This window comes from Macaca mulatta, chromosome 5 (genome assembly GCF_049350105.2).
Source record: "Macaca mulatta isolate MMU2019108-1 chromosome 5, T2T-MMU8v2.0, whole genome shotgun sequence".
Classification (NCBI taxonomy): Eukaryota; Metazoa; Chordata; class Mammalia; order Primates; family Cercopithecidae; genus Macaca; species Macaca mulatta.
Window position 1 is genome coordinate 23,539,888 of NC_133410.1, and position 26,452 is coordinate 23,566,339.

General features: G+C 35.7%; 1 protein-coding gene and 1 non-coding gene across 2 annotated transcripts in view; both read right to left on the reverse strand.

Moving 5' to 3' along the window:
* Positions 1 to 778: 778 nt before the first annotated feature.
* On the reverse strand, positions 779 to 877 carry MIR573 (microRNA mir-573). The gene has a single exon (NR_032620.1). It is a non-coding gene; the product is annotated as a microRNA mir-573 (primary transcript).
* Positions 878 to 7,990: 7,113 nt separating this feature from the next.
* The window catches only part of DHX15 (DEAH-box helicase 15), a 57,740-nt gene continuing 39,278 nt past the window's right edge, over positions 7,991 to 26,452 (reverse strand). Inside the window, 8 exon segments of the mRNA NM_001260731.1 lie at positions 7,991 to 8,562; positions 10,096 to 10,265; positions 13,056 to 13,246; positions 17,226 to 17,348; positions 20,280 to 20,471; positions 21,014 to 21,122; positions 22,054 to 22,203; positions 23,134 to 23,220. Coding sequence (NP_001247660.1) covers positions 8,445 to 8,562; positions 10,096 to 10,265; positions 13,056 to 13,246; positions 17,226 to 17,348; positions 20,280 to 20,471; positions 21,014 to 21,122; positions 22,054 to 22,203; positions 23,134 to 23,220 — 1,140 coding nt within the window. The 3' untranslated portion in view covers positions 7,991 to 8,444.

Here is a 26,452-nt window from a genome sequence, read left to right on the forward strand (position 1 = left end):
CTAATCCCCAAACCAAGCAAGTGAGTTCTGGACTATGTTCACTTCAGACTAGTCATATCACTGCTCTACTTTAAAAACAATACCAAGAAATGATTGTCCTCAAAACCTGTACTATAATAAAGCAGCAAGCCACCAGTAAAAATATCTCCCTGTCAGGCCCTTGTAGCACTACTTAAGGAAAAGGAAGACCAGCGGTACAGGAAAGTCCTCTTCCATGTCTGTTTTCTCATGAACATTAAGCCAGAATGGAAAATAATTAGACCTAATTACACACCTTGTCCACGCAGGTGTGTAACTTCCGAACCTCAGGATGAAAATCACAATCTTAGAACCATGCACCTATCAAGGACATCGACCAAGCTTTACATATCCAAGCTCCCCTGGTACCCAGCTCAGGAAAAATAGCATCAAGGTTGAGGGAGCACTTAGCTAAGCAGAGTGGAATGCCAGCTCTGCAGATAAACAGCCACGTGACCTGGGGCCTCAGTTCTTCTGAAATAAGGAAATAATACAATCTACCCCAGAGATTACAACTTAATTGTAAGGTTCAGTTCTAAGAGTTCCTGCAAATTATTACATAAGTTGTTACTGACTGCTTTCCCTCCACCATGCTCATCATTTTTCCTACTGTCTTCAGTCTGCCTTACTGCTGCTTGTTTAAAACACAACAGTAACTGTCCAAGAGCCACCTTTACTGTTTAAAAGTTATCTATACCAAAAGACACCTACTATTACATTTCTCTACGGTAATAAAACAAAAATGGGAAAATTTGCATTTCAAAACCTCTCCTCACCCTGACAAGCAACATAACTTTACCAAAGTTGACATGAGTAGATCCTGATCGGTTATGCATCACTTCAGGGAGACACCTCTAAAGCAGCCAGCACTTTTTGTAGAAAATCCTACATGTTTCTCTAAGGTTATTAAAATATTTCTGGAGAGGCAAGGAAAGCATAGATTCAGACATTTAACACTTAAGACAATACCTTAAAAGTTACCCGTTCAGCCCTCCGTAAGTGTAAAAAGGGAAACAGTAAGAAAAAAAGAGTATTTCATTGATATAACCTTGGGAAACAATGATTCAACAAAACAGCCAAATATAAAACTTTAAAATTTTTTAAGTAAATATCTTACCAGTCTTCAGTATGTTTTTTTAGTAAGCAGAACTGAGACAGTACACTAAAAAACAAATAATCTAAAAAAATAACATACTCGTTATCACAAATCAGAGATGAAATTCTAATCATTTCTTTTATTTCTAATCTACTGCACAAGTTTTATCTATAATTCCTTAAATATCAAAGTATTTCCCTTTTGAAGAACTCAATATTGGCCAGGCATGGTGGCTCACACCTGTAATCCCAACACTTAAGGTGGCTGAGGAAGGCAGATCACTTGAGGTCAGGAGTTCGAGACCAACCTGACCAACATGGTGAAACCCCATCTCTACTAAAAATACAAACATTAGCTGGGTGTGGTGGCGGGTGCATGTAATCCCAATTATTTGTCAGGCTGAGGCATAAGACTTGCTTGAACCTGTGAGGCAGAGGTTGCAGTGAGCCAAGAACGCACCACGGCACTCCAGCCTGAGAGACAGAGTGAGACCCTGTCTCAAAAAGAAAAACAAAACCAATACTAGGTTCTCTGCTAAAGCTAATGGTGCTAGTGCCATAGTTGAAGTATTTCCCAGCATCTTAGCAAATGTACTTTTTAATATAATCTAAAATAAAAAAACACACACCTGTGTAACCATTAGAATGAATTTCTATCTATTCATGGTTTTAAGTAACTCAGTCTCTCAAATTGATAGCATGCCTTATTTTAATCTTACCTCAGATTTGGCTGAGCCAAATTTTCTACTTTAAACTGCCTAACAATTCTTTACATAAGTTGCAAATCTATGAGCTGAAATGAAGAAACCTCTCAGCAAAGTCTTCATGTTTATTATTGAGTGTAGAATATGTTCATCAATGCTACTAACCAAAAACCACAGAACAAGACATATAGAAAATCCACTGGTTCTTTATGAGTTTATGGGTATAACTGCCATGCAAATCTAAACACACTGAATGCATTCAACCCTAAGTAATGATCTTTAATCATCTGCCCCACCTGATGATTCTTTTAAAGGGCAAGATCTTAAAGACTTTACCACTCTCCTACATCCCTGCTACCCATCATCAACCAGGGGTAGCCTTCCACTTCAGTTCTCAGGCTAGCGGAATTCATCATCAAAATTGTAAGATCTAAGTATGCCCATGATCTAAGGCATCTCTTTGATGATCTCTTGCTTACTCACAATCAAACCACTTTCAAAGTCTCACACATTACTCCCTCTCTCAAGCCGGAACTTGATCCACCTCAGATTAACAGATACATCCCTCTGTGCCAAGATAAGAGAGACTAAATTTAAGTTGAAGTCCCTTGTGACTTTCCCTTCTATCTTCAACCTGGTCTATGAAAATCTCTCCTATTTTCAAAGCTAACATTACTAAGTTTGACCTCAACTTCAGATCGAGTGTGGCCATAATCCCAGTCTCTCCCATGACACAGGTACAGGTTTTGCCTAAAATTTCAAGGTGGTCCGTTAACTTGAAGTTTTTTTCCTCTTGGTCTGAATCCTGCCCATGAAACTTTCTGTTAAAAGCAGGCTTTACAAGCTTTCCCACTTCAAAACCCTTTCTCACCCAACAATGCCTCCAGGTAGACTAAATGAAGGCATGCAAACTGAAAAATACAAGCCTGCCTACAAAGCAGCCGATTATAGTGTGTCAAGAGAAACTTCAGGTAGGCCCGCCCTTGCCAGACTTAGGAATATTTTGAAAACTTTATGTGGATCTATTTTTACAGAAACGTATTCTATTTCTTTGAAACATTTCATGAGGATCATGTGAGGGCAGGCTGCGTCTGGTCCTTTTGACTACCTGCTTGTATCCTCTACCTTAAACTTACGTAAGCTGGCTAAAGACCAAACTACCAATTCCCATAGCTTTCAGGATTCACAGTTCCCATCCACCACACACCTCTCTGCAGCATGAAACTCCACTATCTAAATAAACTATTTTACTTTCTGGCTGCTCCTTCACCCTCCCATCCTCTTATTAAAGGTTCTGTGCTTTGTAATCGCCACCATTTTTTTCTCTCTCAGCAGCAACTAGGATCTCAGATTGATCTGCACCCTAGATTCATGACTGGCACCCCAAGCCATGCATCTCATATACCCTACACGAGCTATCTCTAATGGCTCTCTTGCTTTAGATCACCACTTCATCTCTGTCCCTTTCATTCTGATTCTTCTAGTTCAATCTCATCACCTGCGTTATTGTGTAGTATTTTTTCTAAATGACTTCAGTGAACCCTCTTCTGACAATCTATCCTCTATATTGAACTCAGATGCACACCTAGCCTAACCTTCAACAACTCAACCCCAACCTAAATTCATAGTCTCCTCTGCTTTTACCTAAATAAAAGAGATCATGCTCCATTCAAACCAGACTGCTCTTTGCTGTCCTCTTAGCATACCACCAAAACTGACCCTGACCAAAAAGCACAAACCATTAAACCACTTAAGAAAATAAACAAAAACCAACCCAAAACCAAATATTGGACTTGATCAATATTTGTAAAAGTTCTACTCTTCTTGGTTGGGCGCGGTGGCTCACACCTATAATTCCAGCACTTTGGGAGGCTGACGCGGGTGGATCACCTGAGGTCGGGAGTTCAAGACCAGCCTGACCAACATGGAGAAACCCCGTCTCTACTAAAAATAAAAAATTAGCCGGGCGTGATGGCGCATGCCTGTAATCTCAGCTACTCCGGAGGCTGAAGCATCAGGAGAATCGCTTGAACCTGGGACCTGGGAGGTGGAGGTTGTCATGAGCTGGAATCACACCATTGCACTCCAGCCTGGGCAACAAGAGCGAAACTCTGTCTCAAAAAAGTTCTACTCTTCAAAAGACACTCTTAAGGAAACAACAGTATAAGCTAACAGGTTAGAGAAACACTTACAAAACAGATTATCTCATAAAGAAGTTAGATCCAGTATACACAAAGAACTCTTAACAATAAAAAAATACTAATTATAAAAAGGGCAAAAGTTATGACAAGTTACTTCACCTAAGAGATATAAATGGTAAATATGGACATGAAAAGACATCCCAATATTCCACACCATTACTGATTAGTCATTAGAGAAATGCAAACAAACCACGAGGTATAACACCTACTAAAATGGCTAAAATTTAAAATAAAATAGATAGTATGAAATGTTGGCAAGGATAGAGGGCAATCAAAACACCTATATGCTGATGGTGGGGGAGCAAAATGATACAGCATTTTGAAGAACTAGCAGTTTCTCACAAAATTTAACATACATTTATCACAACCCAGCAACCTTGATTCCTAGTTACTTACCCAATAGAAAAACTTATCCATGCCCATATAAAAATCTACATGCAAATAGCTTTACTCATCACAGCCAAAAGCTGGAAATAGCCGACATTCTAACTGGAAAACGCATAAACAAATATGGTACGTAGACAATGGAAAACTACTCAGCAATAAAAAAAGAACTCACTGATATATATGAAATAGATGACTCTTGAAAGGATTATGCCAAATGAGAGAATCTAGACACAAAACACTACACATAGTATGATTCCAAGTAGCCAAACACTTGGAATAGGAGGAAGGATATTAGCTAGAGACACACATGGGGAACTTTTTGGGGTGATGAAAACGTTGTGTATTGATTGTGGTGACAATTACACAACTGTATACATTTGTCAAACTTCATCAAACTATAGATCTAAAAATGTATAGTTGATGTTAATTATACTTCAATAAAGCAGAACTTTAAAAACTGTCTCTGAACCATGACTCTTGCTCTGAAATGCTGTTAATCATCTAAGAAATACTTATAGGTAATTTTTAAGGGACCACTAAAAATGCACAAGACCAGAAAACCACCTCATCATGTTCTCTAATATTAAAAGAAACTGCAAAATTCAAATTAATGTTTACATACAATTATTTACTAAATCTGTCAACTTATTTTAAAATGTAACACTGATAAAAACTGAATTTGAAATAATGTGTAGGTTTCATACTACAAGAACTCTGAGACTGTTGGCTTAAGATATTCCCATCCTGCCTTTAATTTTTTATGTCATTAATGAGCTGTGGATTATTTCAACATGTAGGGTGAAGTCTCCAAAGATTAACACGACCCAAGGTCTGCGAAGGTCCCTTCTCAGCCCTGAGCCACAAAGATTAAAATTCTCAAGTAGCAATTAGGCACCTTAAATTTATACTAAGATTAATATGAAACAAAAGTATGCTATGGTTGCTTGAAAGGTTAATGTAATCTGAAATTGTAGTAACAGAAGTGATGGTAGGCCTGGTCCTCTGGGAAATAGCAAGTTCAACTGCAGTCTGTCCAGCTTCGACCATAGTACTGACTGCAATCCAGAGAACACTTGGCAGAGGTTAACCAGGAATGTTCAGAAAAGCTGGAAATAGTGTTAAAGAGAAATGTTGACAGGAAAGAAAACAAACAAACAAAAAAACAAATTATTCAGTCTAAATTAAAAATAAGGGAAGATGACAGTTAATTCCAAATATCTAAATGGCCATCGAGCAGAACAAACAGCCTTATTTATGTTCTAGAAGGAAAAACTGGAATCAGGTGTTACACAGAAAGAGCTTTAGCTTAGCATTTCTAAGAGCTATTAGGCAGCCTTCAAGGGTAATGAACTGTTTTTCTTAATGTATCTGGTTAGGGAGGATAGCCATTAAAATTACTTCTAAGTATATGCGAGTACCTTATAAACCTAAAATTCTAGAACTAAGTCATATGCCGTATAAAAAACTTGAGTATAGAGTGCTTTTGGATTCCGGCTAAATTGATTTATTGTAGGGCATTTTTTATCTTGTCCCATTTCTCACAAGTTGTGTTAATTTCCTGAACATTTGCAGGGTCAATGGTTCTACTTGCTGATGGCCTTCTTTCCTTATACCATATCGCAACAAGCAGTTTACCTATTCCAAGTTGACAGATAAGGAAGGTGATCTCTTCAGGTAATCTTCAAAAAAATTTTTTAATTTTCTTGTTCTATACCACAAACAAATTATTTGATAATCATAGCTCTATGTGAACAAAGGAAACTAACAACTTTGGTGTTCAACTGCCAAATCCGTAAGATAAGGAGATTGAGAGAAGACCATTTTTAAAAGCCACAACTTTGTCAATAACATCAACGGTAAGAATCTTCCGTTTTAGGCCGGGCACAGTGGCTCATGCCTATAATCCCAGCACTTTGGGAGGCCGAGGTGGGTGGATCACGAGGTCAGGAGCTGGAGACCACCCTGGCTAACATGATGAAACCCCGTCTCTACTAAAAATACAAAAAAATTAGCCAGATGTGGTGGCAGGTGCCTGTAGTCCCAGCTACTCTGGAGGCTGAGGCAGGAGAATGGCATGAACCCAGGAGGTGGAGCTTGCAGTGAGCTGAGATCACGCCACTGAACTCCAGCCTGGGCAGCAGAGCGAGACTCCGTCTCCAAAAAAAAAAAAAAAAAAAAAAAAAAGAAGAACTTTCAGCTTTGGTTAGATGTAGCCTAGAACAACTGGAGATGGCGGGGGATAGACATCATGATAAAAACTCAGCTTGCTCTTTCTACATGGCCATTCTCAATGCACACCCATCATTCCTAGAAACTCTGCCAAATACCAAACTTTGTTCTAGATATCTGAAAACTCTAACACTTAACAGTTTCTCTGTAACAAAACCTAATGGTCTAACTTCACATTTTACACAGCCCAAGATTAAATAATACGTTACACCACTCTGAGACCTACTTAAAATTAGATGGTCAGATTATAAAGATACACAACTCCTCACAAACTACACTTGCAGCTTAAATTAACAGGCAAAATATTCTTCTGGTGAGAGCTGCCACTTCAGTGAGAACAGTCTGACCAAGTGCTTAGATTTTTTTCAACATAACTTTAAGAGATTCTGGCAGACAATGTTGCCAATGCTTAATGTTGCATGAATATCTAACCATTTCAAAATGCTGTTGCATAAATATCTAACATTTAATATTTAAATATAACCTGAAGTATTATTATACCATGTAAATTATTCCATGGGAACAAAATGAGGCACTTATACAAGGCACATTAACTTTTTCAAGCCACTAGGCATCATTTAGTAACACCTACCTACACTAAAAAGCATACTTGTTAGCTTCAAAGAGTTAACTTGCCCAACTCCCTAAGTCACATGCTAGTTACCAAGTATATTTAAATGCCAGGCACACATCTATATATTTCCTTTAATGCTTAAAAACTTATAAAGGTAGGATGGGAAGAAGAGGAAGTCCAGACATTAATGAGTACAGTCATCTTCACATGAAAATAATTGATTAAAAAACATTTTATGGGCCACATAAAACACCTCAATTTTCATTCCAAAATGAATGTAGACAAGTGTTCAACTTGTCTACTGCCTATCACAGAAAATGGAAGGTCAAACGTACATTTTAACACACTGTAAGAATTTTGTAAAACAGATGTAAAATACGCTTCCCTCTTACCTAACATAAATATGTTTGAGAAGCTAGAAGTATAATAAAAACATCTGACAAAAATGTAGTTAAGATAATAAATTATGAACCTTATGAAAGGAACTCTAAGACAAGTAGAGAGCTCTCCTTTCATTGTTCTGTCTTTTGGGGTCCAATTTCAAATATCACTACACACACTTTACTCCTTTTAGATCGATCACATCCTGATTAACCTAACAAAGCGCTAAGCCGTGCTCTTAAAAACATTGCTTTAACAGCTACTTTTCCGAAGGAGTACTCCTTGTAGAAAGACATTAAATATGTAGTAAGAGTATAATTATAATAATAAAAAAGCTCCACACTTGAAAAGAAAAACAGCTATACTTAGAGACTAGAACAAAGATACCAAAGGGCTTTGGCCAAAATTAGTATAAATAGACTTTATTGAAGTCAGTGCCTCTGTACTGAGACAGAAGATTGTGTCTACATAAGCACAAGTTGTAACATTTCACAACTTCTAAAAGGAATGTCAACAATTACAACGATCATGCATACCATGGTCGATAATCACATTTTAGAAGCATTTTCAACCATTTCTAAAGAAATGCTTATAACATTGTTATATATAGAACTACTTTCAATAAACTGCAAAACATTGATCGACTTTTCCAGTATGAGCTACAGTGTCAACACAAAAGGGAGGCATAAATGTTTAATTTATGAAATCAGAATGGAATATTTACTGTAAAGAAAAATTAAAAAGCTTTCAAATAAAGGCCATTATCGAACCAACGTGAAGAGCACAACTCGAACTTTTGAGTTCATTCATCTTTTAAAGCTGTCCTCTCAATAACTTCAGTTCTAAGCACTGAATTCAGTACTGTGAATATTCCTTGGATTGAAGTTTGGCAATGATGCGGTCCAACTGTCTTTTTGCTTCACACTGTGGGAAATTGCTCATGTCATAATATTGAGGGGCAATTTTCACCAACCTGTTTAGAAAGGGGGAGAAAAATTTTCAAATTAACATTTAATTGAAATACTGGAGTTGTTAATAGGATAGGCATTATTCATTAATATACTGATGAACCAAGGCAAATCTATGAATTCAAGTCTCATAAAAATACAAATAACTAATCCTTACAAATGGCACTTTTAGAAATGTGTTAAGTATTTTATTTAGTAAGATGTAAATTTTCTGATGTTGAACTTACCATAAACAAACAAACAAAAAAAACCCTCAAGATACATTAATGTAAGGATAACAGATAAAGTCACTGATTTCTTTACTCTGGCACACTATTAACTTGCAGCTCCAAGGATATAGTAACAGGTTCTGTGTAGGAAACATCGTGGTATTCAAATGATTGGATCTTCTCATTTCCAATTTTTTTTTTTAAATAACTGTAACTCTATACCCCCAAAATACACCTGACTGAAATATTTTATAAAGTTTAGCTATACAATTTTTTTCTCAACAAAGCATTTCAGATAAAATGGTAATGTCCTACACAATTTAAGTGTCAGAAGTCCCAAATCTGTATAAGAAAGCAGTCACACAATATAAAGCGGTGACAGCAACTAGAATACATGCCTTCAGTCCCACTACTTTTGGCTGACATTTCCTATCATAGGTTATAGAACAGATTCTGGCATAAATAAAAAAAAACCATGAAGGTGAGGGTTATTTTGCTTAAAATAAAACAATCAGTTCTCACTCTACATTTTGTAAAAGCTAGTATGTTAAAACACAAAGAGTTATCATTTTTATGCCTGCACAATTCCTAAAAACCAATATATAAATAATAAATAGTTGAGAGCTAATTGTAATGGGAGAAATAAAATGTAAAAAAAAAAAACTTCTGCAAGAAACAGTACTGACTTGAGTTAATCACAACAGCAAAAGAATGGCTCCAAAGAAACTCTTTAAAAAAAAATTTTTTTTTAAACCCTTTTTAAAAGTATTTTTGAGAGATAGGGTCTGTCACCCAGGCTGGAGTACAGTGGCATGATCACAGCTCACTGCAACCTCAAACTCCTGGGCTCAAGCAATCCTCCTGCCTCAGCCTCCCCAGTAGCTGGGACTACAGGTGTGCAGCACCACCATGCCCAGCAAATTTTTGTACACACCTATATATATTTTAGTAGAGATGGGGTCTGGCTATATTGCACAGGCTGATCTTGAACCCCTGGTTTCAAGTGATCCTCCCACCCCGGCCTCCTAGAGTCCTGGGATTACAGGTGTGAGCCACCATGCCCAGCCCCTAAAGAAACTTTTCATGCTATTCAAATGTAACTTTACATTTGGCTTCAAATCCTGCCCATAAATATCAACAATCCCACTTTCCACTTATCAAAAGAAGGGTGTGAAAGATTAACCACACCATCCAGTCAATACCCTCATACCTACACAATGAAATATAAATCCTCAGTGAGTGAATGCAAGGCCATGACTCTAGCAACAGTCGGGTTCCATTTTGAGTGAAGTATTAACAAAAAACTATTAGAACAAAAGGTGTACTTACCATTCTGGCTTGATATCTGTACATGTCCGGATGTAATTCTTTGTTGTTAGAACAAACTCATTATAAAGCACCCATTCAGGTTTGTGGTCAAGAACAGTAGAGGGATGCAACTGAACCACCTGGTTATCTTTCACAGTTAAGTAATGCCCTGTTCGTTCTAAATGTGCCACCTAAAACAAAAACCCAGTACATTATTAACACAATGCTTCTGACATACTAGTTGTAAAGCTACCTATATAGTTAGGAAAAGGCAGGCCTCCCTTTTACTTTTCATTCTATGGCTATACATTTTTATCACTGTCTTATAAAAGCAGAGATAAGCAAACTGCCACCTGTGGGCCAAATCCAACTCACAGCCTCTATTTGTAAGGTCTGTGAATCCAAAATGGTTTATACATCTTTAATTAGAAAGAAAAAATATCATACAAAAAACATCCCGTGAAGCATGAGTAGCATGTAAAATTCAAGCTTCAGTGTTCATAAGGGAAGTTTTATTAGAACGCAGTCATACCCATTTGTCTATACCTATTATGCTCCAAGGGCAGGCAGCGTTAGGTAGTTCTGACAGGGATCTCACGGGTCCACAGAGCCCAACATTATTATCTGATCTTTCCTGCCTTAGACCATCGAGAGCGGGCTCTTCAGCACTGGGCGCCAACTATGAGTAGACAAACAATTACCAGAACATTCATGTCTAAGGTAGAAAACTAAAGCCGGGTGTGGTGGCTCATGCTTGTAATCCCAGCACTTTGGGAGGCCGAGACAGGAGGATCACCTGAGGTCAGGAGTTCTAGCCCAGCCTGGCCAACATGGTGAAACCTCATCTCTACTAAAAATACAAAAATTAGCCAGGCGTGGTGGCGGGTGCCTGTATCCCAGTTACTCAGGAGCTGAGGCAGGAGAATCACCTGAACCCAGGAGGCGGAGGTTGCAGTGAGCTGAGATCACATCACTGCACTCCAGCCCTGGTGACAGAGCGAGAGGTTCATCTATAAATAAATAAAAAATAAGGTAGAAAACTAAAGAGGGCAAAGAGGAAAAGAAAAAGGTAACCTACAAAGACAGGAAAATAAAAATGAAAAAAAAAGAGCCTGCACGTGCTTCTCTTTCATTTCTTTTTTTTGGTAACGCCTTCACTGGTGATACTCATCAAAATTGACAAGTTCTCCCTTTCCAATTCTAATATTCTGTGCATAAAGAATGAACATGAATAATGGAAAAGAAACTCAATTTCATTCAAAATATTTACTAAACACCTATTAGGTGTCAGGTATTACAATGCATGTTGTTTGTAATAAATTTTTTGTTGTTTTTAAGAGGTAGGGTTTTGCTATGTTGCCTGGGCTGGCTTCAACGCTCCTTGCTCCCTACTCAACTTTTCTAGTAGCGAGGACTACTAGAGAAGCACTACTAGCAAGCATACTCTGTGGTGCCCAGCTGTTTGTACCAAATTTTAATCTACATAATTAAGAAGTATAATGCTTGAATATAATTTCATCAATTTTTTTTGAATATAAAAAGCAAATTTAAGAACATGTCAAGCCAGGCCTGGTGGCTCATGTCTGTAATCCCAGCACTTTGGGAGGTCAAGGTAGGAGGATCATTTGAAGCCAGGAGTTCAAGACAAGCCTGGGCAACATGGCGAGGCCCTGTCTCTACACACACACAAAGGCAAAAATTAGCTGGGCATCATGGTGCGTGCCTATAGTCCCAGTAACTCTGAGGTGGGAGGATCACCAGAGCCCAAGAAGGTAAAAGCTGCAGTGAGCCGTCATTGCGCCACTGCACTCCAGCCTGGGAGTGAGACCTTGCCTCCCTCACCCCACCCCTTTCCCCTAAAAAAGAACAGAACATGTCAAAAAGAAGCTAGTACATATTAAATATTAAGAATATAGTTAAGAGTTTCGAGAAAGAATGCTCATACCTATTATTCACCAAACTCTAATAAGCCTAAGATATTATATAATAAGATGCCACAATAAACATTCTTACTGTTACTTAGATTCAAATACAGACATCTCCCCAATCTCCTTTGATTTTTCATTCTGAGACTGTCTTTAAGCTCATATTCTAGCTATTGAGCCCATCTGGCCTTAAGGGTAAGCCACATCTTGCTTAAGAGACACAGTCAAAGAGAGAATGAACAAACAGGAAACAGATAGAAGAGACCTATCCCAAATCAAGTGGTTTGTTTTCAATTTTATCACCACAAAATTTTCTTGCATTTTTCTCAAAGTTTCTCTTCTTTTATAAACACCTTAAAATAACTTCGCAATATTTACTTGACAAGTTTTACTTCTGTTTGTATAGCCATTAATACAGCACACTTAAACTAAATAAAATCTTTTAAATTATGTTTCATCTTTATTGCTACTCAACAGACATTTTTGGCTTTTGCAGTATGCAAGGGTCTTGGACATAATTACCAATGATCCACTCTGTAAGAGGACTGTAAATGAAATCCATGTATTTGAATATTTGAATTTGGAGGTGCTTAGTTTTTAGATAAAGACTAAAGTCAACTGTATGTACTTTTGGATCTGCTCAATTGCTTCCTTTTAGTACTCTGTTATGACAATATATTTCCAATTAAGACCTAGATTCAGAGAAACTTTGCACTGATCAATATTCACATTCCTGAAGAAACGGGTGCCTAATCACATCTGAAAGTAGCCAAAGTTTCCATTTTGTACAACAAAGACTCTTTTAATAAAATAATTCTAAAACTGATTCCTGTATAACTAGACTACCTTAGCCATTTAGTGCATTAATTTGTTACTCATTAAATACTTAAGATTTCTTAGTATATTAATTCACTCAAAGAAACTGGATGTAACAACATTTAAGATTAATTTTTAAGGGCATGCGTAAACTCACTTTTGCTTTCGAGTGGATTCAAAGGACTGTTAAATCAGTGTCATGTGAATACTTAATTATTCATTCCCGTATTATCTACATACCTGCATAAAATACCCAGTAACCAAAGCTTTTCTTATATTAATATAATAGTCCCTGCTTGTAAAGTCAGTACTTCGACGAGGCAAATTAAATCTGTCCATAATTCGAGATAGCTGCTGGCGTACATTGTCTGCAGACATCAGGGACCTGTAGTTAATGAAGTTGTCATAACACCACTGAACCGATTCATGATCTAAAAAGGTGGAAGGCGGGGAGAAAAGAGGGGACCATGAATCATCCACACAGGAATATTCTCTAATTAAAAAAACTGTTATAAAGAATAAGCTAAATAAACCAGAAAGGAGATTTACCCACAACATTTTCTTTAAAACGGCAATGTTACCAACTTTCTCAAAGATTTGTAGTGTGATTCAACATTAGAAACAGTAACAAGGCTTTTGGATTTGGATGCCAAAACAATGATTTTGAATTAACTGTTTTTAGTGAATTATTTCACCCATTAACATCCACCTGGTTGTTTCCAAAAGATAAGTCTATCAGATAAGGGAAGGCTGGGTGTATTAGGTAAAAGTCATGGCCTGTTCATTTTCAATGAAACTACAGCTTTAGATTAAGATAACTGCAAACAACTGTTCGGTATTGTTCTTTATGCCTGAGCTAGAGCACCCCAGACTTAAAGATGTCAAAGTTTTATAGCGACACATGTGCCTCTAAGCAATTTACCAGCAAGTCCTGAAACTGAAGTTTACAAGGATGCCTGAAACCTCCATTCACGTTTAATAAACAAAACCTAAGTCTAAGAACTTCAAGTAATTTTACTGCATGTATTATCAAACGGATATTTCTCTGATGAATCCTTGATAAGCTTCCAACCAGCCTAGTGTTGCTCATTTAAAGAGCTCAACCTGTAGCATCATGAAAAAAATTTTACAGTGACATCTTTTATGTACCAAAGACAGTCATGGCAAAGAACTGCATTATTTATTTCAGAGGACCTTTGATAAATAAGAGGGTTATTATGAAATGGGAGAGAGAAAACAAAAATTAAAACTGTTGATCCTTCTCTTGCTACTGTGATGTATGCTTACCTTCAGCATATTCTTTTCTCTTTGGTTCTAGGATTCTAGTTATAGTGCATAACTTTGCCTTAATGTTTTTTAGAGACATAACAAATACATAAGTACATTTTTATCCATTACAAAATGCATCCCCATTTCAGAAATTAAGAGTGGGTGGGGGTGGAGATAGGAAATAGATCTTTGAATTAAAGAATACAGTAACATATTAGAACACCCATTAAGTAATCCATCTGGAATAAGAAATAAAAGGTACCCATCTGAAGCTATTGACATTTAAACCAAAGCACTGAATATCTTTGGGAGCTGAAACAGCACACCGTGGAGGTAATTTTACTTACGCTGATGCTCTATAACAAGCTGAAAGGCAGGAAAATGCCCAAGCTGGACAATAAAAAGGCAAATTTTTGAAAGGGTTGTTGATTTGCAGACTATGGTTTGAAATGTAGTTTTTTTGTGTGGTTCTCAATTTTTAGAATTCATGTACTACAGATGGAAAAATGGCAATTCTAAGTTATTTGTTAAGAACAAATGACTAATAACTAACATCTGATGGTTCTACTGTATTTCTAAACTTGTGAGAAATAATTGTGTAAATGGGAAAAGTAAATCTAAAACTGGGAACATTTTATTAATATAACTTTAGCTGTTTCTCTCTTACCAATACAGTAAACTACCCCTAAGATCTAAAGCCAAATCACTGTCTAATTTTTAGAGAGTAATCTCCCCTCCCCAGACAGATTAAGGTACTGCAAAATAACTTAAATCTAGTTTTGGATTTCAAAGGGTTATTTCCATAAATAGTATTAAGACAACATTTTAATTGACATGACATTTTAGCTTCACTATGTAATCAACTATTGTCTGTAACGTAAAACATCTTGACCAGTATCTGAAACACGCTTTGTTTCAAATATACTGAATGATTCAATTAATAACATACAACCATTTAAAAAGCTTTCATGAAAATATTTCAAATATTTTCATATCCATATATATGCCTATATTGAAATAATAACGCATGGGGATCTGGCAAAGTTTTTTGCTTTTTTTTTAAAGGGCTTCTCTTATTTGAAAAGGTGGCAATCAGTGATTAAAAGATAAATCTTCATCTTTAACTAATAAGGACGGTTCTAATAAATGTCAAGTCATCACATACTGCAAACCCCTAAAAACCACCAATGACTAACCATCCCTCTGGCAGTGAGAGCTCATAGTACCTCTCACTAATAATTCATTTCTTGGGCAAACAGTAGACTTGAACTTTTCCAACTCTTGTTTACAGGCCACTTGTAGCCTGATAACCATCATTCATACTTGTCTGTTTTTTCTATTTTATTAGTTGTATTTTGATGTAAAAAGTAGTATTTTGATGTATTTATCAGAAATAGATCACACATCTGGTGAGTGGACAAGACCATTCTAACTTACTACATTCCCTCTGACTGTAAATCTGTTCCTTCTCAAGGCTTTAATAGGTTATGTATCTCTTGGTCACCCTGCATGTTTTGCATACAAGAGGAATACGGTAGGTTTTTTGAGTATATCTGTCTAATCAGGGGTAAGTCTTTAACACTTCGTAAGACCAGTATTTGGATACAAGAAAGATTCTAAGGTAAACCATGTGCTGGTCTTAAGCCTTTGGTTTCATAACCACATTTCCCTTAACTTTCATATCTGCCCAAGTTTTTTTGGGCCTGGGCAGAGAAGGGCTCCATTCTTTCTCTCTGCTAGTCATCAATTCTATTCAACTCATATCAGGGTTCTGGAGTAAGCAACAGACGTAAAGCAAGTTAGGTACTACGTCTGGTGCACACACTGGCCCTCTAGCACTTCTGGACCCCAAGACAAATAAATTCACCATCACCCCCACAGAGATGTGCCAAAGTCAACAGGCTCCCCATTTTAGGGGTATAAATGAGATTTTTATGAGATAATAAAAATGAGTTACAAATAAAACCAGACATACAAAATTGGAATGTCAACTTTATAAATTAGGAAACCAATTTCTCATGAGAAGAAACTACAAACTTAGTGACGGAATTCCACATTTTTGGCACGGGGTGATGTTGTAGGGCTATCAGTTAAAAAAAAAACCAAAACTGTCAGATCCGGTTGCACTCAATTGCTGTATTTTTTTTCTCCTTTGAATTTATTACGGTTTCCTCTCAATTTTTGTAAATGGTACATTCCAACAGCAGCAGCTAGCAATAACTTCGTTATTATTATGTTTCCTCATTTACAAGTCATTGGCAAATGTTTTTCAGGTCACTATTCTCTGATAAGATAATTTAAAGCTAGAACAATTACTTCATATGTCTACAGCATAACTCACAATTTTTCCACTGGTAGGCATTTGGGTAGCCAATTTTATTTTACCACCATAAATAATGATGGGATGAAATTCTTTAATCAAACCAGTGTACACAGAATACCAAAAAATAACTTTTTAAATTATTTCTGGGTCAAAGAGTGTAAGGTTGCTAAAGTTCCTGGTAACATAAAATCACATAAAGACCACATAACCCCACTCCCATACAGCTAAGGAATATTTTTCTTCAATGTCTGCAAATTTTATAGGTGAGAAAATGGTAGTGCCTTTCATTATCAATAATAATGCCAAAATAATAATGCATTTCTTGGGCTAACAGTACAGTTGAACTTTTCCATATCATGTTTACAAGACCACTGGTAGCCTGAGAACCATCATTCATACTTGTCCATTTTTTTCTATTAGCTTTATTTTGGTGTAAAAAGTTCTTTATTAGTAAAAATGTTAGAGTAATGAATTGTATAAACAATATAAAACTATTCCTAAAATGTAAAATGCACAGAAATAAAAGTATATAAAAACTTGCATGTTAGCGATAAATGTCATGCAAGTCTGTCATTTTTATCACCGTATTTTTCAGGTTTTCTACAACTGGTGCTTTATCCCCTGATTATAAACATAAACAACTTTGGGAAAGATTGGCAATTTCTATTTTAAATGCTAGTCAGGAGTTTTTCTAAAGTACCTCTGGGTTTCTAATGTAAGTTGTCACAGATAATAAATGAAAGTGGGACAAAGAAACATCTTATACACTGCAAGTGACATTTAGACAAAAGAATGTCTCCAATCAAATTTACACTTACTTTGTTTAAAAGCATGGTAGACGTTCAGCAGTGTCAGATGATCTCCATCTATGTGGGCAAATCTCATCTTGGCCTCATCTGCGGCTTTCTTGGCCTCCGTGGGGCGAACAAAACACTGTGGGACTAAACAAGGTTGGTATGGGCCCAACACAAACGCCCATATCGATGAGTCACGCATTCACAGATAGAGGAACAAGGCCTAGCTAGGTCAGTTCACAGAGCATAGGGCAGGGCAGGATGGCCTCCAACTGCATCTTGGACTGTTTACTACCTTGATTTGGTACATCAACACCTAACCACATCTGTAAGACAAGAGGATTTCAAAGCTACAGAGTACCTGATTATTTTAACTAGATCTAAAAGTAGGCATCAAAACAGCTATTCTGAAGGCCATCAGGATACTAAAAAGCTCAACTTATTTAAAAAAACCAGTGCTGATAGCTCTACCAATAACCAGAATAATGGTGTCAATTGCCTTTCAGCTAACTGTAATTTTTCAAAAGGACATCCACTAAATCTATTGAATGGCCATGAAAGTTAGGAAGCTACGCTTGCCCACTGCAGAGCTAACAACAACTTTGAAACCAGTCTACTGCCATGTTTCTATCAGAATTTTTTCCCTAATACTGTGGCTATTACCAACTGGTGGGTATCACTATTAGCACCGGTGAGCAGAAGCATATGTAAACATAAAAATATCAAGAATTCTTAGGTTTGGATGATAGCAGTAGTGGTGGAAGGTTAAACCGCCTCTGAATTAAGAAAATTCAAAAAGGCTGGGATATTCAGCCTAGTGTTTCAGCATTTTAACAAAAGGATTAGAAAATAAAAGTCCCAATTTTAAAAAAGAAAAAAACAAACTTATTTGTATCAAAACCTCAATATAAAGCAAAGTCCAATATTTCAAAAGTTGACAATTAGTCTGAAACAGTCATATCAAGGGTCATCAAAATATGTAACTACAGTTATTTGTTTAGAGCCTCAATATTAATTCACATAAAACTTTAAATTGTTACAAAGCATGTACTACATTTTTTGAAATACAACTTTCCTTAATTCAGTTTAGCAATTCCATAGTCATAAAAGCAATATGAAAATAAAAATACTTAACAGCTTGGGACTTTTTCAACACATTTTGAAAGCTCTTAAAACCTTGTCAATGAAAAACTTCATAAATTATCGGTTCCGATAGAAGATAATGGGAATAATCAACAACAAGATAAAATACAGTATCATATTACTCTTTCCCATACAGTTTCCCCTTTAAAAAGATGTCAAAATAGCCAAATAGTGACAACAAAACATGATCATAATAAATATTAAAACTCTTGCTTAATGTAACTGAAGCAAGGTAATGATAAAAGTACACAAACTTCTCACAGCTGTGAATGTTAATGTGAACTAGCCACTAGAGTTAAGTGGGAATAAATAAGGCATGCTCTGAAAGGCCTCTAGATTTGCACTGTTAATATCAGGACCTTAAAACTTCAAAAACTATTTTAATGTCAAACAAAGCATTACAAGCTTAGCAAACTGTTTTTTGTTCCATGACTTCTTCCTCGCCTCTTATTTGAACACTTTTCCTACAAATGGACCGTTTAAAAACAGTCCATTTACATTGCTGCACATAAATGCTCATTCTCCTGATAAACTAAAGGTTTTTATTTGTAATAAATAAAAATAAGGTTTTTTTAAAATTACAAATAAAACTGAGATGTAGTTGGAAGATTACAACTGCATCACAACAACAAACTTTTTAAAGAGCTAATATTCTTAACTCAAACAACGGTAATCATGTAAGTATATCTGATAAGAGAACCTAGAGAAATAAAAACTAGGTAGACAGACAAATAAGTACACAATCCATTAGTTCTTGCCCCACACTTTCTCTAAAAACTAAAATCTTGGGAGAGGTACAACTGGGAGAATCTATAAAACAACATATAAGAAAGGCAGACAACAACCTACCACCACCTCCGCAAATGAAGCTACAATTTAATTAAAGTGACTCAATACTGCCCTGCCCATCTGCTCTGAGTCTGATCAGTCATAACTCTGCAAGAAAACATTTTAGCTACTTCTTAAATAAAAAAATTCACACCATTAGAATATACCATACATCTAAACTAAGCCATATTATTTTATATTTAAATTTTTTTCAATTTATCCTTTAATTCCACAGAATATTTTGAAATATTTGCAGCATTAAGATCAATAAACCACTCAGCAATAGGGAGTCAGTTCTCTCCAGTGCTAAAACTAGTAGCAGAGAATATTTTGATTTTAAGAACTTATTTTCTATTTTTAGCTGTAAGAATAGCCATTCATTTGTTTCTTAACAATATTTCTTTTCCTTTAGGAAAAATCTAATTTCCAAGTTACTATTCATTTGTGGTTTACATTTTGTTACTAAAAACAGCATTATTTCCTTAGCTTAATGGTCCAATTTTACAAAATTGGCAATTTTATATATTAGGTATGTTTCTTTTACCAAGTTTTTCTACCATTGTAAAAGAATGTCATTATCAGATTAGATTTTAAGCCTAAAATTATACATCACTATTTCTATTTACTTGATATCAAGTCTGAAATTCATGTTTGTTTGGGTGCCATTGGAGTACATATATAGAAAAGGCTCAACTTAATGTATAGCTTTAAGTTTGCCACAGGCACATTTAATAGAGCCAAGTACTAGAGCAAAGTTCTTCTTGTACTTGCAGTAAAAAAAAAAAAAAAAAAAAAACCCACAAAGATAGCAGGGATGGACCTTTAACCAAAGAATTCAGTTACAACTGTGCTCAAACTAACTGCAATTTTTATTAGCACTCAAGACAGCCAATGTTTTACTATCTTTTGTGCACAATGACTTACTTTACTTTTGTAAGTACTATGTCATTACGAAGCTATTTACAAGGTATTTAGGAAACAAGATTAATTCCTTAAAATCATCTATAAAATCCACTATCATACTAAAAATTAAAAAACAAAAACAAAAGTGAAGTCCACCCAAACTTTGAAGAGCTGGGCTTTTTTTTGTTCCTTTCCCTCTATTACCTGACAACATAGCAGTAATAGATAGGACCTCATTAGAACAGTTGTAGTCACAACTTGCAATAACCATTTTTGCGAGCTGTGGATCTAGAGGAAACTCTGCCATCATGGATCCCAATTCAGTCAGATCTCCATCATCATTTAAAGCAGCCAGATAATTCAAAAGTTCCAGGGCTCTCATCAGAGTTTCAGGAGCTAGGGATAAAAGACAATCTATTAGACACGGTGCCTTAAGCAAGCAAAAATGTGACAAAGTACAAACTATTATAAGCAATCTCATTTTTCATTCTGCAGTGGACCAAACTCAAACTCAAACTGTCATCCAATTCAATTATACAGATCTAGCAAACAATGAATCATAAAAACATTGCAAAATTCTCCTGTAGGCAAAACTGTCTTCTTCCGAAATACATTAAATAACTGCTAATTCATCAATGTGTTTATCAGACTGTTTTTTCCCCAAAGAAAAATTAGGAATTCTCACATTTTCATGCCCAGAGGATAATTCAATTTACCTAACCCCCCCCCAATAATAACTTTTGAAGAAAAAAAAGAATGTGCTCATATAACTGTCATCTTTTTTAGTTTTAATGCTATCACGTAAGACTTAATCTTGATGCACACTGGATGGAAAAGGCAAAATGTATTTAATATATATATTAAATAGGATGCAGAAAAACACTAAGAGTCAATTTTGGTTAAAAGATCTGATAAAAATGTGTTTTGATAAGTCATACCTGGTGGATCCATAAAATCAAAATGTACCAAATCATCAATACCAAGTTTCTTCAATTGTAACACAACTGATCCTAAATTAGAACGCAAAATCTCAGGATAGGTGTTATCCTAGCAAAAAACAAAAACATGTATTTGTTATGTTAAACATGCCTCAGTCTCTTTGTTCAAGAAAACAAAAATCTCTTCACTGCCTCCCGAGCTATTTGTTTTGGCATTACTTCTACACTACTGTCTCAGGAGAGATAAATACTTGTAGACTACACTAGAGAGAAACCATTTTTCTCCAACTATCTTTATGGTATTCGAAGTGTTTGCTACTGTCCATAAAACTAGAAACTGCAGAAAGAAATCTGTATAGTAGTCTTCACTCATCTGTGTTTTCAATTTCCATGGTTTCAGTTAACCACTGTCACCAGAAAAAATTTTAAAGATTCCAGAAACAAACAATTCATCAATTTTAAATTGTGCGCCATTCTTAGTAGTATGCTATATACACTATATGCCCATTTGTCACTTAACAACCATCTGTTATGAGATCAACTTTTGCAGTATCACAGTGCTTGTGCTCAAGTAACCTTTTACTTAATAATGGCCCCAAAGCACCAAGAATAGTGATGCTGGCAATTTGGATATGCCCTGAAGTGCTTCCTTTAGGTGAAAAGTTGAAAGTAAGGAAAGAAAAGAAGTTGAAACCTAGTAAGAAAAAAAAAAAAAACAAACACATCTAAAGTAAGAATGTATCTTCTATCAGTGAAATTGTAAAGAAAGATATTTATACATAGTATATATAAGTAAGGTTCAGCATATTCTAGTTCTCAGGCATGGTGGTGGTGGTGGGGGGGGGTCTTGGAATGTATCAGCCTCGAATAAGGGGGTGTGCAACTACCTAAGTTAATTACACTATACATTTCACTCCCGGAAAAGCTAAGGAGCTTTTAATCCTAAAGGGCAAGATTAAGTAAATAAGGCAATTTTCTTCTGGTAAGAAATTCAACTTAACATTTTAAACATATAGGCAGGAAACAACAATACCCCATACCTGCATTTCTGTTTTATAAGCTTTCTCTGTGTAAAGTCTGAAGCATTTTCCAGGTCTGGTACGTCCAGCTCGACCAGCCCTTTGTTGAGCTGACGCTTTACTAATAGCTGTCACCAAAAGGGACTCAACTCTGATTCGAGGATTGTAGACCTATTGGAATTGAAATACCACAAGAGTCTTTCTTCAGTCAAACACAAACCTGTGATCCAACGAAGTATCCAAAGCCCACAGTTAATTCCAAAATAAACAAAGAAATATTGATAGCCATAAATCATGCTGCTACAATAGAAAACCCATCATCCTGAACCTTAAAGTTCTTTTAGACATTCTAATTCGATCATCTGAAAGACTCAAACTAACATGAAAAACTTCTTGTCAAACATACAGACAGCTTATATAATCCTTACTCCTCCTAATTTCAGATAATTTCAGTTCTATCAGGCTGACCTTTTTCCTTGCTTTTTATATGCTGGGTAGTCAAGGATTCTGCCCAAAAAGAAACCTTCACTTTCAAAACTCAATGTTCTGGGTACTATTACTCTGATACTGTTTAATGAAAAAAATTTCCAGCAATAACATGATATGCCTACAAAATGTAATTAATTTATCCAAAAGATACTTGAAAAATAAAACATGTATTTATTAAATAGCCAGTTCACTTGCACTTCACTTCATTTAGTACACAGCACTGTTAAACGAGAGGAGTAACATAGTACTGTTTTCAAATAGTGTGCCCAGTTGACAGCAGTAACTCTAATGTTGGATAAGTGACTGAACCGCAGGGATGGAAATCCTGTACTTTATTACTAAACCCATACTGTTAAATGAATATACAAGCCAAAACACCCACCATCACTACACTGAAACAAAGAAATCAAAGCAATTCTAAAAGGAAAAAAAGCCTAGAATTACATATTAAACAGTGTCTTAATTTCTGAGAGCCACCCAGAACATACAGCAGAAATCTGAAAATCAAACAAAAGAAAATAATTCCGAAAGGTAAATTTTAGCCATTAAATGAATGGGTAGTAAGTACTGTTAACCCAACTCTAATTTATAAAGTATCCACTAAGTATGTACCTTCTGTTTCGCAAATCCAGGATCAATCACAAACACCACACCATCTATTGTCAAGGATGTCTCTGCTATGTTAGTTGACACAACTACCTGTTAAGAAATACAGTATATAAATTATATGACACATCGAATAAAATTAACAGACTGGTAAAGATCAGCCACTAACCTTCACTAACACAAGGAATTTCAAACCAGCAAATAAACCAGAAATATGATTTGATTTTCAATGGCCAATGCTTTAAAAAGGTAAATTAAAATTTAAGAAACCAAAATTTTGTTTACGTCACAACAGCAACTTCTTTCTCAACAAAGCTATTAATTACTTCAGGTTATCACTCAACCGCGCTACATTTTGCTTAATCAAATTAATTGACAGCATAAAAAGAAAAACACTGATAAAGCAATATAACATGCCTGACAAAATGTCTGATAAAACAGCCCTTATAATTAGTATTCAAATTTCCACAAGTGTATCTTTCAAAATGAAAACTTCGTTATTTATATCACCAAAATTCAACTCAACATTTTAAACAAAATGCCACATGGAAAAAACCTCAAGTTATAATCCAGTAAGAACTGACAGATCAGCAGAATCAATGTAAATATTTTGGTAAGTGCATGATCTCAAAGGGATGACATGTAATATGCTATTAAATAATACAAAGCAACTGTTAAGAACCATAATTTATTGACAAAATGTTTAAAGCATTTACATACTAATATGATAGCTTGTTTTGTGTATGTGCATGTTTTACTATAAATTACATATGTTTTAGAAAATTAGTTAAGGACTTGGGAAAGATGTTACATATAATTTTTTCCTTTTAAAACAATGGGAAATGGGGATTCCTCATTAGCATTTTAACTTAGTACATCTGATTTTCAGGAACAGGTTACTGATATTAAGTTGAAGATGTCTGTATACGCAAGCAATTGATACAGAAGATGAATCAAATAGAGTCTGCTTTTACCATTTGTAAGGGAAGATTAGACATGGATAGAAAGTGTGAGTGGCACCAAAGATACACTGTGAAATTTAAAAAGGTTTACTTCCATAGCAAAGACAAGAAAAGCTTTACTGAAAAATAACAGCATTTAGGATAGTCCTTGAAGGTAAGGTTAAGACCTACTCATTAGAGAAGGAAACGGCACTTAAAGTTCCATCTTAAAAAACACATGTGGGCAGGAATGCCTACGGACACATACAAAAAATGAAAAGATTTATATTTATCCCTATTTTATTTTAAAAACACTTAATTTTATAAATCAATAGCTTTAAAAAATCATACGCTTTTGCTGCATTCACTATTTTACTTAAAATAATATTAACAGTTTCATTTTCTGATTTCATATTTACTAAGTAGTAGACTTCCCAAAATACTAGCAGGAAACCTCAGGGATTTAAAAACATAATAGCAATCTACCATCAGTGTATTTCAGAATAATTTACAAGTAATAAACCAAAATGTTTCCTTTTATTTGTCAGCTGAAAAGACTGACAACTAGCAAAGGAATAAGGAACGACAAGTGGTTTGATGATGTTGCTGAAATACATTCTTCAGGACATTTAGATAAATAATCAGCAGCTAGAACTGAAGCAAACACCACCACACATAAGGTTAACAGGTGAAACTTGAATAAGCATAACCTGCATTTAATATTCTTCTAGAAAGTCCGTTTGCTGTAGTTAAAGAAGTGATGAACTCAGAGATAACTGGCAGACACAGCAATCCAACCTGAGTGGCTAAGTAACTGTGGAAAGGTTTTAACACCCCCAAGCTTGTACTCCTTTTATAACTTGCATATTACTTAGTCTACGTAACACAGGGTTGTAGGGAATAAATTATGTAAGGATGTGGAAATACTCTATAAACTATACAGAATGGACCAGGCATGGTGGCTCACATCTGTAATCCCAGCACTTAAAAAGGCCAAGGAGGATTATTTGAGTCCAGGAGTTTGAGACAAGCCTGAACAACATAGTAAAACTCCACCTCTATAAAAAATTAAAAGAAATTAGCCAGGCAAGGTGGCACATGCTTGTAGTCCCAGCTACCTAGGAGGCTAAGATGGGAGGACTGGTTGAGTCCAGGAGATTGAATCTGCAGTAAGCTACGATCATGGCACAGAACTCCACCCTAGGCAACAGACTAAGACCCTATCTCAAATCTATACAGAACCAACTACATGCCTGTAAATACAGAAGACGTCTTCTGGCTTTCTGGAATTCTGGGGTGAAAACCATGGTTCTGAATATATTTATGAAGAAAATCACTTTTTAAAAAGTTATTCTGGCAAAAAATACATGTCACATATTTCTTCTAGAACAGAATACAATGTGATAAAAATTTCTGATGTGACCAATTCTTTAAAGAGTTACTATTATAAAAAAAACACTTAATTTTTCTCCACAAAATAATTTCGTCCTGTATGTCTTTTGTCTGGGTCTGTGTGTATTAAATTCTGTAATAGTTAACAAGACATGGATGCATGATTCTGCATGTGTTTAAGAATCAAATGATTTATGCCAACTTGGCAAACCCATGTCATTATTGGTATTAATAAGAGCCTATTGCCAGCCAAAAGTCAAACCCTAAAATACAAGTGTTAAATTGAGTCCTTACAAAAAAGCACAAGTTTTAGGCCTTTCTCAAGGACTAAAAATAGCTAAGGCTAAATATACATACATACACACACACACACACACACACACACACACACACACACACACAATGCAAAAGCAAACTAATAAATGACAAGATAAAAGCTTCTTTGGAACCTCAGCAATTGAGTGAGGCAAGCCCTAAGCATGTTCTAATTGTAAATGGCACACCATACAATCAGGAACCCATCAGGAGACAAAATGACCTTGAATTTGTCAAGGGATTTACATTATGACCAGTAAGAATCAATATAATTGTTACATGCTTTCTAGACTGCAACACTGCAGTAAGTGTTCAAAGAGCCTTAAAAAGTGTTCAAATTTCATTTACTAATATGGAACAGACCCTATGGTGAAAAGCTTGGCATCACTGTCAGGACATGCTATGAGTCAATTTTCCCCCTCAATAACCTGCCTTCTAATAGAACTTACTTTTTTTCTAATAGAACCACTTTCCCACCCCCCACCCCACCCCCAATAACTCCACTTCAGAGCAGAACTCGCAGTACTTCATTTGCCCTACCTGAATACTGTCTGGACACAATAATGCATTTAGTTTAAACTAATTTGGATTTTTAGTCCCCAGGGAACTCTGTGGGGGTCTCCAATACAAGGACATCAACTTATTTGCTTATAAACATCCCAGCAGCACCACAGTAA